This window comes from Dromiciops gliroides, chromosome 2 (assembly GCF_019393635.1).
Source record: "Dromiciops gliroides isolate mDroGli1 chromosome 2, mDroGli1.pri, whole genome shotgun sequence".
In the NCBI taxonomy this organism is placed as follows: Eukaryota; Metazoa; Chordata; class Mammalia; order Microbiotheria; family Microbiotheriidae; genus Dromiciops; species Dromiciops gliroides.
This window is the reverse complement of record NC_057862.1, coordinates 434212299-434225718: the sequence shown is the minus strand read 5'-3', so window position 1 is coordinate 434225718 and position 13420 is coordinate 434212299. Positions and strand designations below refer to the sequence as shown.

The 13420-nt window shown below is 41.4% G+C and overlaps 1 protein-coding gene across 2 annotated transcripts in view; it reads right to left on the bottom strand.

Moving 5' to 3' along the window:
* The window catches only part of RABL6 (RAB, member RAS oncogene family like 6), a 90403-nt gene that overhangs the window by 10816 nt on the left and 66167 nt on the right, over nt 1-13420 (bottom strand). For both annotated transcript variants that reach the window (XM_043983631.1, XM_043983633.1), the window contains 4 exons: nt 5942-6318; nt 5299-5446; nt 2767-2982; nt 1298-1634 (listed from right to left, as the gene is read on the bottom strand). In XM_043983631.1, coding sequence (XP_043839566.1) covers nt 1298-1634; nt 2767-2982; nt 5299-5446; nt 5942-6318 — 1078 coding nt within the window. The remainder of the gene's footprint in view (nt 1-1297; nt 1635-2766; nt 2983-5298; nt 5447-5941; nt 6319-13420) is intronic.

The window sequence follows — 13420 nt, the reverse complement described above, 5'->3', positions numbered from 1 at the left end:
TGTCCCCTCATGCCCTCAATGCTGCTCGGCTTCATTTTTTAGTGGATCAGGACAAAATGGCTAAACCCCCTTCAAGCCCTACCTCTTTTCCCTCATTCCTCAATAGCCAGACAGTGGAGACCATCAGCAGAGAACAAAACTTCCCCAATTCCTGCCCCCCCCCTTTCCCCTCCAGTCACTCAATCCATGAATTCTTGGGAGCCCCAGGTCTCAGGAGAGAAACTGGGGGGAGGAAGACTGAGAAACCAGTGAGTGCTGTTTCTTCTTTGTTTTTGTTTGTGGGTTTCCCCCTCATAATCTTTTGTTGGGGAAGGGGAGTGTGTATTTTTGTTCTGTTGGGCATTGTATTTGGACCCCAGCTGTGGTGTTGATGTTGCCTGCCTATAAATTCAGATGTGCTTCATGACTGAGGAACCTTGTGCTTAAATTAGGTAACACATTATAGTTTTGAACTATACAGTATATATATATGTGTGTGTGTGTGTGCGCGCGCATATATGTGTGTATATGCAGGCATACACATGCACATATATATATATTCCTAACCCAGCAAAAAGGAAAAAAATGGGGCGGGGAGGGGAATATATAATTAGGGGGAAATTGTGTCTCTGAGTGCCTCAAGATGAATGGTTTTTGTTTTGTTTCTCACTTAAATAAAAAAAAAAAGTAATTTTATACAAGTGTCAAAACAGCTGGCTGGATTATTTGGAATTTTAAAATAATCCTAACTTTTAAAAGTAGATCTTTTGAGCACTGTCTTGTATATAACAGTAATGTAGCAATAAATGTGACATTTTATAATAATAATAAAAAAAGAAAGTACTCCTCTCTGAAGATTAAGTGGGAATTAGGTTTAAAAAAAATTCATGCTATAATTTGAGCCAGTGATCTAGACTACATGGTGCAGATTTCTAGCCTCCCATGATAACTATCACTGTATTTCACACACGTCTTTCCTTAAAAAGAGCACATTTTTGACCTTATAAGTCTATTAATAAAATGACCCTGTATTTTACATGGTGCTTCAAATATTCACACATTTTTCTCACTTGTTATTTCATTTTACCTTACCCTCAAAGCCTTCCTGGATGAGGCTTTGGTAAGCAGGAATACTTCATTCCCATCCACTAATGGCAAAGCTAAGATGAAGGATTTCTCAAAATTGTACAGTTAATCAGGGGCACAGCAGGATTCGGGACCCAGCAATTCAACCTCCCAGGCCAGGTTTTTATCAACAAATTCTCCTGACCAAAGCAACACAATCAAAAAGAGTGAGAAAGAAGGCTGTTTTCATTACCGCTTTCTTCTGAGTGTCAGACTCTTCACTCTCAAAATCAGGATCATCCATGACAAAGGACAGCATCTGAGCAGCAATGGGTCCTTCTGGATCACTCTCTGAGGACTCTCGTTTCTCATCTTTCACCTCTCTGAATTTAGAAGTGGAATCCTTGTTCCGAGAAACTGTTTTGAGTGGCTGGGATGGGGCTTCAGCATCAAGCAGGGCTTCAGAAGTAGGTTTAGTGTTACTGCACTTCTCGGGTCCTGAACTAGTGGGTAAACTAACTTGAAGTTTGGGGTCAGTGGCTTTGGTGGAAGCTGCTTCACTTTGTGGCTTCAAGGAATTTCTGGAAGACCTTGAAAAGGGAATGAAGAAATGGTGAGACACGTTTTATTTAAATAACATCATGGGGGCAGCTAGGTGGCACAGTGGATAGAGCACTGGGCCTGGATTCAGGAAGACCTGAGTTCAAATCCAGCCTCAGACACTTGACACTTACTAGCTGTGTGACCCTGGGCAAGTCACTTAACCCCAATTGTCTCACACCCCCCCCCCCAAAAAGAAAAACAAACAAACAAGCATCATGGAAACTTAAACACAGACCCTGCAATTGGCAAAGAGGTCTCCGCTCCTTTGACTGGTATGTGCTAGGACTTCAGCTGGCTGTATATGTATCTTTTTTTTTTGTTTTTGGTGGGGCAATGAGGGTTAAGTGACTTGTCCAGGGTCACACAGCTAGTGTCAAGTGTCTGAGGCAGAATTTGAACTCAGGTCCTCCTGAATCCAGGACCAGTGCTTTATCCACTGCGCCACCTAGCTGCCCTGGGCTGTAAATGTATCTTGCCCTGCCAGAGGGGGAAATTATAAACTACACCAAGTGTTAGAGCAGGGTTGGCTTGAGGAGGATAGACAGGCTGCTGGATACAGCACAGTAGCAAGAGCACACCTGCTGGCATTCAAACAAAAGTTCTTTCTCTAGCCTCACACAACATACTTTGTTTTAGACCTAATGTACCTATTATCCCTGTGTCACACTTATCTGCATATCCAACGACAGCCAGCTGTATTGAACAGAGAGCTGCTGGACTTGGAGTAAAGAAGACCTGGGTTCAAGTCCTAACCCTCATATTTACTAGCTGTGTGATCCTGGGAAAACCATCTAACTTCTCAGTCTTAGACAGCTTCTACCTCAGGACTTACTGAATGAACTGTAAGAATCCTGTGGGAATTCTCCAAGCTGATGAAATCACTAGTGCCCGCCGAGATCCTTTTCAACCTTAGATATATGATCCTCTTTATTGTTACTGTAAATACATCACCTCTCTCTTCTAGTCTAGAAGCTCCAGATAACATGCTACAACTAAACTTTCTCTTCATACCCAGTCTCTACAATGGCCTACATAGAGGTGTTCAGAAAAATCACCTCTTCTTGTACACCTCCCTAACATGCAGGGGAAAGACAATCTCTTTCCTCCTGCTATACTCACCATTTTGTCTCAGGTTCCAAATTCTCTTGGGTCGTCAGACTGATGACTTGAGGACAATCTGACACCTCATCAGCTTCATCCTCACTGGAGAGCGTGATGTTTCTACTTGGGATGGGACCTCCTGGCAAGGAGGACTTGCAGGACGGCTTGTCTTCTAGGTCCAGGTCATCTTGGAACCCAGCTACCATGGGGTTTCCCTCAGTGGCTTCCCCATCACTACACAGAGGACACAATTATTACGGGGGAAGCTCTAATAAGCAGAGCACAGAGTAACTCTTAATTAGCAATTTCTCCTTGCTACCCATCCTCTGGTCCATAACCCAGTCAGTACCTGCACCAGAGGAGAAAGAAGGTAAATGAGGTTTTCAGCAGTCAGTATTTTACTGTCACTTCTGGTGCTCACAGGAGCAGGTGGATAGAAAAGGGTTCAGTCAGTTCTGCTATAATGTATTTCAAAAATGAGAATTTGTTCCAACTTGATTGATATCTTAGGAAACATTTTGAGCCTAACTCAGATTCTGAGTTTCCTTCTGGGTGATTTCTTCCTCAAGAAACTTCTAGAATGCAGAAAATGGAGTCACTTCACAATTCACAAGCTGAAACCCTTCTGACACCCACTTCCACAAGCAAACTTCAGGTCTTTGTCAAGGTAAAGTGCCATATTTACTGCACATCTTCTGGTGTGGTAGGAGCTGTGGGCAGAGAAAGGCTGGTTTCACTCTTCACCCCTCAACCTTTTGCCATGGCAGCCTTTAGGCCTGGAGTTTCAGCCTGCCCTCTGAGGTCAATGACACAGCCACTATTTATGCATTTTCTAATCATTTGACATGAATAAAATGGTGCCTATTTATTAGTTGCCTATCATTTTTTATGTGTCACTGATGAAGTTTTAAAGTGTTGTGCCTCAATCTCATTTCCCCCATAAGCTCTGTGATCTTCATTGCACGATGTTATATAGTGCAGTGGTTTTCTAGGGCTGAAAACAAGATTTCTTCTATATCTTTTTTTTTTTAAAGTGAGGCAATTGGGGTTAAGTGACTTGCCCAGGGTCACACAGCTAGTAAGTGTTAAGTGTCTGAGGCTGAATTTGAACTCAGGTACTCTTGACTCCAGGGCCGGTGCTCTATCCACTGCACCACCTAGCTGCCCCGATTTCTTTTATATCTTACCAAGAGTTACTGATCCAATTGTAAAGGAGTATTTTTCAGTGACCTAGGGTAGCATTCAGTGATTAAAAACCTCACAAGAACCACCTGCCTCAACCTTATTGTTTCTATGAAATGGACACAGTCAATGTTCCCTAAATCCTGTCTCAGAAACAATGACTGGCCCATGAAAAACGCTGTTAATTACCTCAAGTGAAGTGAGAATACATGTCCTCTTATAGCCTAAGAATCTCTAACCCTCTCTTGTCAGATCATTATTATGGCTTTGGAAACAATTATTGAATTAAAAATGGAGATCTGTGGTTACCTGATTTCTCCAAGGGCTGCCTAATGTTTTTCCTTAAAGATTTTTCTACTAGAAATCCTCTCCTCCTCTCTGCAAGAATTAAGTACATATCCCTTCCAATTCTGAATAGATGCTCAGTATATTAAGTAATTGTTTAAAAAGAACTCATACTCTCTGAAAACTGGGAAACAGATGGTACCTGGGAGATGGGTCACCAATTTGAGAATAACCTGTCTTAGTCCCTCTCACTCTGAAATCCTTATGCTGCATGTTTGGCAAATCTGTCCAAGCAAGTAAGTTTCAGTCACAATATGCTAGAGATCAAGGTGCCTGTCAGGCATTAAGCATTAGAGCCAAAACCTTTAGAGATACTTAACCATGGGACTCCCAACTAACAGTACTCTTCAATGCTCCAACATGTTACAGCATATTTCCCACCCCGCCTCCCGACCCCCTGCACTAACTACCCTGCCTAAGTTTAATGCTCTTACCAGCTTTATATCAATTTGACTCAGATCCTTTGAATTCTTAAAAATCATATGACAAGATCTACTTTGCAAAGACATTGGATATAAAACAATCAGCATCAGAGCTCTTTCCCCTCTGACTGGTCAAGGATTTAATAGTTTAGAACGAAGGCAGCTCTTACTCTGAGAAAGCAAATGCAAATGTTGGCACTTGCAGAACCCACAGTGCTGGAGGAACACTTGGGATCTAACAGGAAGCTTTTTTTTTTACTCCCAAAGGAGTAATAAGCAGAAAACTCATGAAGGAAATGAAGGCAGCGAATGGCAGCTATAATTGTAGGCAAGAATTTGGAATAAATCCTCAAAAACTATAACTATTAAACTTGATGGAACTTTTGCATCTAGACTAGAATGAAATTAGAAGGGGGCAGCTAGATGGCGTAGTGGTTAAAGCGCTGGCCCTGGATTCAGGAGTTACTGAGTTCAAATCCAGCCTCAGACACTTGACACTTCCTAGCTGTGTGACCCTGGGCAAGTCACTTAACCCCCATTGCCTGCAAAAAAAAAAAAAAAAGAATGAAATGAGAAGCCTGATTTATCTAACCTCTCTTACCTGTCACTTTCATGCTCAACCTTTGTTCTGGTTTTCTTCTCGTCCTTCAGATTTGTATCTTCTAGGAAGCTCCTATCCAGACTGTCTTCAGGAACAAAATCTTCAACACTCTGGACTTTTGCTGGTGCTTCTACAGAGTGGGCAGGCTCTGCATGAAGTGTAGATACTCACATAAGAAACCAGGAGCTAAGTATATACCTAAGGATCTGATCACTCTCGGGAGGGAGCAAGGATTGCCCACTGTTGACAAAGGCTGCCTAAGGGCTCATTCAGACGGTATTCCACCCATCTTCATGCATGTTACCTTAAATACAGTCATAATTTTGAGCAAGGCAACCTCAACACAAACAAGTTAACAGACTAGCAAAAGCCATGATGTATAAAACAAAAACAAAAACAAAAACAAAAAAGAAGAGGAAGTCTAAGGCAACCATTGGAAACTCTAGGAACTGAAAGGACCTCAAGGTTTCTGAAATCACCAAGTGATTTCTCAACTGTTGGGTCACAAAATCTCTTTAAATAACATAGGCTAGGTGGTGGAAGAACTTGCTATATCCAAATGTACTGAGGCTGCTATTCTATTATGCCGGCTAAATATGCACATCTACAAGAGTGCCCCAGTTATAGGAAACTCAATGTTTACCAGGAGGTGAAGGTGTAGCCTCTGAAGCTGGTGAAGTTCCAAAAAGTCTTGAAATGATGCTTCGACGCTGGGGCTGAGGCTGGGGCGGTGCTGGGGCTGGTGGGCCTGGGGAGGTGGCAACAGTAGCTGGGGAAGCTGCCTGGGTTTGTGCCTCTGGTGGGGGCACAGGGGACATGGAAGGTGGAAGGGAGGGGCAGGTAGCAGAATTTGGAAGAAGCTGTTGAGGGGCTGGCTGAGGTGTGCTGGGACTGGAGCTTCCTGTGGATGTTGTGCTAGGAGGCACAATGGGTGACTGGGAACCAGAGGATGGACTCTGTCCATTAGCTGTTAATGGAGATGCATGCCCTCGACTTCTTGCTTCCATCATTTCCAGAAATCTGAAATACAGTAAGTCAAGGAAATGAGACAGTGGCAACAATAATAATAACCGAAATTCATAGAGTACTTTAAGGTTTGCAAAGCACTTAACATACATTCTCTCATTTGATACAACCATGTGAGGTAAAAACTGATATCACTGATTTCAAATGAGGCTCAGATTGAATTAGAAATTGGGGTGATGTCCATCCATAGGGGATTGGCTGAACAAATTGTGGGATGAGATTAGGATGGAACACTATTGTGCTGTAAAAAATGATGAGCAAGATGCTATCAGAAGCACTTATGAAAAATGCACTCCATCTACAGAGAAAGAACTGATGGTATCTGAATACAGACTGAAGTGTAATTTTTTGTGTTAGTCTTAATGTGGAAGTGTTTTGCATGACTGCACATGGATAACTTATTGAACTGCTTGAGTTATTTTTTTTTTGAAGGGCAATGAGGGTTAAGTGACTTGCCCAAGGTCACACAGCTAGTAAATGTCAAGTGTCTGAGGCTGGATTTGAACTCAGGTCCTCCTGAATCCAGGGCCAGTGTTTTATCCACTGTGCCACCTAGCTGCCCCTACTGCTTGAGTTCTTAAGGAGGGGTGGGGAGGGAGAGAAGAAGAGTATGTGGAACACAAAGTTTTTTTTTTTTTTTTAAGTGAGGCAATTGGGGTTAAGTGACTTGCCCAGGGTCACACAGCTAGTAAGTGTTAAGTGTCTGAGGCCGGATTTGAACTCAGGTCCTCCTGAATCCAGGGCCGGTGCTCTATCCACTGCGCCACCTAGCTGCCCCGTGGAACACAAAGTTTTAAAAAATTGATGTGAAAATTTGTTTTTACATGTAACTTAGGGAAAATTCTAAATAAATAAATTTATAAAAAAACCAAACAAAAAATGAGACTCAGAAAGGTTAAATTCATACACTTTTAGGATCACACATTTAGTAAGTATCTGAAGCAGGTTTCAAATGCAGGTCTTTCTGATTCAAAGTTCTGCACTCTATCCACTACACTACAATACCTCTGACTTCTTGATCTAAAAGTTACTACAAATGACTGAGATGGGACCTCAGAAATGTCTATTCAGCTCTATTTCCCTGATGATTTTCCCATGAGTAATACAGAATTTTTGTTGTTGTCGAATATTTAGATCCCAAAGTGAAAAGATGGCCTTAATAAGCTCCCTGATTTCTTTAAGCTTCACATGAGGCACTACATACACACCACATACATAGTACATATGTGAACAAATTTATCAAAACGGTGTAGTGTATAGTGTACTGGATTTGGAATAAGAAAGATCTTGGTTTAAGTTTAGCTCCATACAATTACTAGTTGTGAGACCTGGGCAAGTCATTTATCCTCTCTGAGTCTTTTTTTTTTTTTTTTTGCGGGGCAGTGGGGGTTAAGTGACTTGCCCAGGGTCACACAGCTAGTAAGTGTCAAGTGTCTGAGGCCGGATTTGAACTCAGGTACTCCTGAATCCAGGGCCAGTGCTTTATCCACTGTGCCACCTAGTTGTCCCAACCTCTCTGAGTCTTAATTTCCTTATCTATAAAATGAGGCAGTTGGACTTGATTGTGTTTAGGGTCCTTTCCAGTTCTGAACGTATGATCTACGATGCTGAACAAACTGGACACAGTAAAACCAGCCTTATACATGTATATTTTTATATTATGCATACATTATATGCACCTGGAAGAAAATAAGTTTTTTTTAAACTTCACTTAAATTCAGCATACATGATAAAGTGCCTACTATATGCACAACATTGAGGATACAAAAATGACTTGGTCTCAAAAGGCTTATATTTTACACACTCTCTCTTTACGTAAGTTGAGGTAGGGTGAGAGTAGTGATAATCAAATAGATTAGGGAAGATTTCATGAAGTAAGTGACCTCTTAACTGAGCCTTGAATGAAGTTAAGGATTATGAGGGTACGCAATATTTGGGACAACTTGGTCAAAGGCACAGGGATGAAGGATGAAATGTCAAATTCAGGGGACAGCTAATAATTCAATAGAACACTTGAAGGTAAATGATATAAAGTAAGGAAAGCAGGTGGGGACCAGATTTTAGAAGACTATAAGTGTTAAGCTGATGAGTGTCTACTTTATTCTAAGGGCAACAGGAAGCAGGAGAGTGACATGGTCACAACAATGCTTAAGGAAAATTATTTTAACTGCTCTGTGGAGGATGGATTGAAGAAGGGGGAGAATTGAATAAGGGAGAAGTGGGAAGTTATTGTCCAGGCAATTGATAATGAGGGCCTGAAATAAGTTAGCAGGCATGTGAAAAAAGGTAAGATGTTGTAAAGGTAAAACCAACAAGACAACATGCTATAAAGGGTGAGGAAGACAGGAGAATCACAGCTGCAAAATGACTGAAAGGTTGAAAAACTAGGTGACAGAAGGATGGTCGTTGTTGTTTGGTTGTTTTTCAGTTGTATCTGACTGTTGTCACCCTATTTGGGATTTTCTTGATAAAGACACTTTAGTAGTTTTGCAATTCCTTCTCTAGCTCATTTTACAGACAAGGAAATGGAGGCAAATAGGGTTAAGTGACTTGCCTAGGGTCACACAGCTAGTGTCTGAGGCTGGATTTAAACTCAGGAAGAGGAGGCTTCCTGACTCCAGGCCCAGCATTCTGTCTACTGCACCAACTAGCTGGTAAATTAGAAGGCATATTACAAAGTGTGGAAGGCAAAGAGTAGAGTTTTTCTTCCACAAAGGAACTGAGCAATGAATGGAAAGTGGAAGCAGCAAGTAGAGATGATGGTTGTGTGCATTCATTCTGATATTTTCAGGAGTACAAGAGTAGGGGTAAAGGTGGACATTTCGGGAAACCTAGTATTTGTTGTTGTTGTTTGTCTTTCATTCTTTTTTTTTTTGAAGAGGACCATGACATTGGGAGGTGATGTTAGGACTTTCACTGAATTGGATTTAAGAGGGAGGGCTTGTGCAAGGTCACCAACCTCACTCTCCCTTCCAGAGCCATCTGGGTCCAGTGGTAAGATATATATCAGGACAAATGGAGATGGCCCTGGATGTTTAAGGCAATTGGGGTTAAGTGACTTGCCCAGGGTCACACAGCTATTAAGTGACTGAGGTGAGATTTGAACTTAGGTCCTCCCACCTTCAGGGCCTGTGCTCTATCCACTGCGTCACCTAGCTGCACTCCTAGTATTTGACAAAAATGGGACAATGGAAAAGGGGCAAGAGATTCAGTGGCTAACAACTGAGCTGGTCAACTAAAGATGGTGAAGAGAGGAAAGGGAGGCTAGAACATGGGTGATGGATAGGCTGAGAGAAAAGGGAGGGGTAGACTAGTTACAAGTTGTTGAGAATTAAGAGTAGTTCATGGTGAGGCAGAGCAGGAGATTAATACCACAGTTCAGGCTCCTGAAGGAAGCAGTTATGTGTGATGGTGAGATCTAAGGTATGAGCCTCCGTGTGGCAAAAATAATATTCTCAACTTCCATGACCTATTAGGTTGGGTATTTGGGGGACATTACTACATATGCTGAAATTCCTAAGTATAAAGATGAGGTTGAAGTGAAAAGATATTTCAGTTACTGTAAAAATAGTCCTTAGAAGATTTTCCTTCTCCCAAGCTAATGAAAATAGCAGTGTCAAACTCAAAAAGAAGTAGAGGTCCACTAATCCATACATAAGGATTCCTTCAGGCTATATGTATATTGAATTAATTTTAAAATGTAATGTTATCTTTTATTTATTTAAAAAATATTTTCTAATTATGTTTTTTTTGTTTGTTTTTTTGCGGGGCAATGGGGTTTAAGTGACTTGCCCAGGGTCACACAGCTAGTAAGTGTCAAGTGTCTGAGGCTGGATTTGAACTCAGGCACTCCTGAATCCAGGGCCAGTGCTTTATCCACTGCGCCACTTAGCTGCCCCAATACATTCTTTTTTTTTTTTTTTTTTTGCGGGGCAATGGGGGTTAAGTGACTTGCCCAGGGTCACACAGCTAGTAAGTGTCAAGTGTCTGAGGCTGGATTTGAACTCTGGTACTCCTGAATCCAGGGTCGGTGCTTTATCTACTGCGCCACCTAGCCGCCCCTGCCCCAATACATTCTTAACATTTAGAAGTCCTAAAGGAAAATTATAAATTAAAATAATATAAATGAACAATTTTCATTCTATGGATTAGTTCTTATTAAGTATAACATCTGCTTTGTTATAGTAGTCATTTTTTTGTTTTGTTTTGTTTTTGGTGAGGCAATTGGGGTTAAGTGACTTGCCCAGGGTCACATAGCTAGTAAGTGTCAAGGATCTAAGCCTGGATTTGAACTCAGGTACTCCTGAATCCAGGGCTGGTGCTCTATCCATTGCACCACCTAGCTGCCCCTATAATAGTCATTTTAGAGGGGCTTTAAGCTGTATAGGCTCAAAATAAATTTAATGAAAAAGGCTAGATTGAGATGTGAGGTGAGCCTTTATTTTATTTTCCCAGTCTTGAAAAGGTGGGATTTGAGAAATATACAGAATAAGGGGAAGTATGGTGTTCAGCAGATGTGTAGGAATGAAAGAACAGGGGTGGGGGGTGGGGGGGAAGATGGAATTATTCATACATAGATAGGTAGACAATATCAGTGGACTGTACATTAAGGTAATCTTAATGTTTAAGTTAAGTTACAAGTTATCTCTTGATTAAAAAAAAAAAGACATTTACTATAATTCTACTAGATCCCTTATGTCACTAACATGCATTAGCAATTCAATAAGAGTCCTGTGCCAGGTATTATAAAGGCGTACCAAAGGAAAGGGAAGAGAATTTCTGCCCTTAAAGAGTAATTTTGGGGGCAGCTAGGTGGTGCAGTGGATAGAGCACCGGCCCTGGAGTCAGGAGTACCTGAGTTCAAATCCAGCCTCAGACACTTAACACTTAACTAGCTGTGTGACCCTGGACAAGTCACTTAACCCCAACTGCCTCACTAAAAAAAAAAAAAAAAAAGAGTAATTTTGGTAATCTTTGTAATCTTAGCAGAGAAGAGAGTGGGAATCCATACAGGATCAGGGTAGGAGTACTCAAATTTTTATTGGGACTACACCAGCATTTGGGCCAAGGAGGAAACAATCAGCTTTTTTATGAGTTTGGGGAGGATGGTGTGTAAATGACTATTCTCAAAGGTTGCTTTCCCATATGTAATATTGGACAAGACCTTGTTTGTCATCTCTCCTAGGGATGGCCTGGGCATTAATAGAGTGCTTTTTGACTATTCTGAAGTTAATCGTGCATAGGTAGCTACTCTCCAACCAGACTGTCATGTTGAAGAAAATATGCTAGTACCCACAAAAAAGTTTGCTAGTATCCACATGACAATCATTGTTACAGCTACATTTTTGAAGGAATGGGAAAAATTAGGGGGTAGAAGAGAAGGAAGGAGGTTTGACCTAGAGATCATAGCATAGTCCTGGTGGGAGGCAATGCTCTGTATTCCCTGGCTATAGGATTCTGGAGAAGTCTTTTGTGTACAATTTCTGCTACCTGTTAGATATTTTGAGGGAACTTAATAAGACTAGTCATGCAAATTTTTAAGTGCTTTCCAGAAAGATGTTTTACTGTAATTTATTGTTCTTCTCAGGACAGGAGTAAAAATAGTACAATTGTGCAAACCCTTCTAGAATGTGGTTCACAGACTGTAGTGATAGCCAAAATTCATCATAAAACTATTTGGTGTTTAATCAAAAGAGATTTAAAGGAAGCCTTGAATTTCAAGGCTGGGAGTAAAGCCAGGAAGAGATATAGAGAGGAACAACCATTTTCAACTCTATACTTTTCTTCCTCCTGGAGAACAGCTAGTTAAATCCTGATTATCTCCCTCCCCGGGCTCCCCTGGGGATTTATCTACATTGGACACTTTAGAACAATCTTTTCTGTAGCTACCAAAGCTCAAGTTCCAGCTCTCACCCAAGCCATTTAATCTCTTGCAGTTTTCAGACACCATCAGCCAAATCTGGTATCAGAAAGGTTTTAAGAGGCAATTAGTTTGGTTGAACTTACAGGTTTCCTCAAAAGGCAGCCAATTCTGTTGGATGGTAACCTGAGAAAAGTTATGGGCAATCTAGGCATGAAAATCCCCAACTGACCATTTCCTAAATAAACTAACCTCGCTCCATGAATTTAGCACATACAGACAGGGATACCTGTCAGTTACCACATAGTAATTCCAAGATCCCTACCTGACCAGGTCCAAATTTCTTTCTTTTTTTTTTTTAGCGAGGCAATTTGGGTTAAGTGACTTGTCCAAGGTCACACAGCTAGTAAGTGTTAAGTGTCTGAGGCCAGATTTGAACTCAGGTACTCCTGACTCCAGGGCTGGTGCTCTATCCACTGCGCCACCTAGCTGCCCCTACAGGTCCAAATTTCTAAAACCATAAATATTAGTTGTCAAACATCCCTACTGATTCGGATCCCATTCTAGTTGGAGAGATAATTATGGTGGTAATTAAATACTAAGTGCTATTTTCATCACTCTGTGTCTGTTTAAAAGACCTATGTGGTTTTTTTTTTTGGGCGGGGCAATGGGGGTTAAGTGACTTGCCCAGGGTCACACAGCTAGTAAGGGTCAAAGTGTCTGAGGCCGGATTTGAACTCAGGTACTCCTGAATCCAGGGCTGGTGCTTTATCCACTGCGCCACCTAGCTGCCCCAGACCTATGTGTTTTAAAAAAAATTTTCTAATTAAATCTTATTTCATTTTCAGAGCTGCATCCCCCCCCCCCCCCCCCGTCCTCGCCCTGACTTTCCCCATCCCCCCAGCCAATTCCTTGTTATAGACATGCACAGTCAAGCAAAGTGAATTTCTACATTGGCCGTGTCTGGGGGAGGAAAAAGTCACCATCTGTATTCTGGGTCCATCACTTCTCTATCAGGAGGTAGGTACCAAGTTTCATCCTGAGGCCTCTGAAATTGTGATTGGTCAGTTCCTAAGTCTTTCAAACTTCTCAAAGGATCTATTATGTTAAGTGACTCACTCTATATTAGGCTTTATATTTTTAAAAGCATTTTTATATCTATTATCTCCATTTGATCTTCATAAAGAAGGGATAGACAAGTGCACAGCACAGAACAAAAGAAAACTTGGAAGTGCA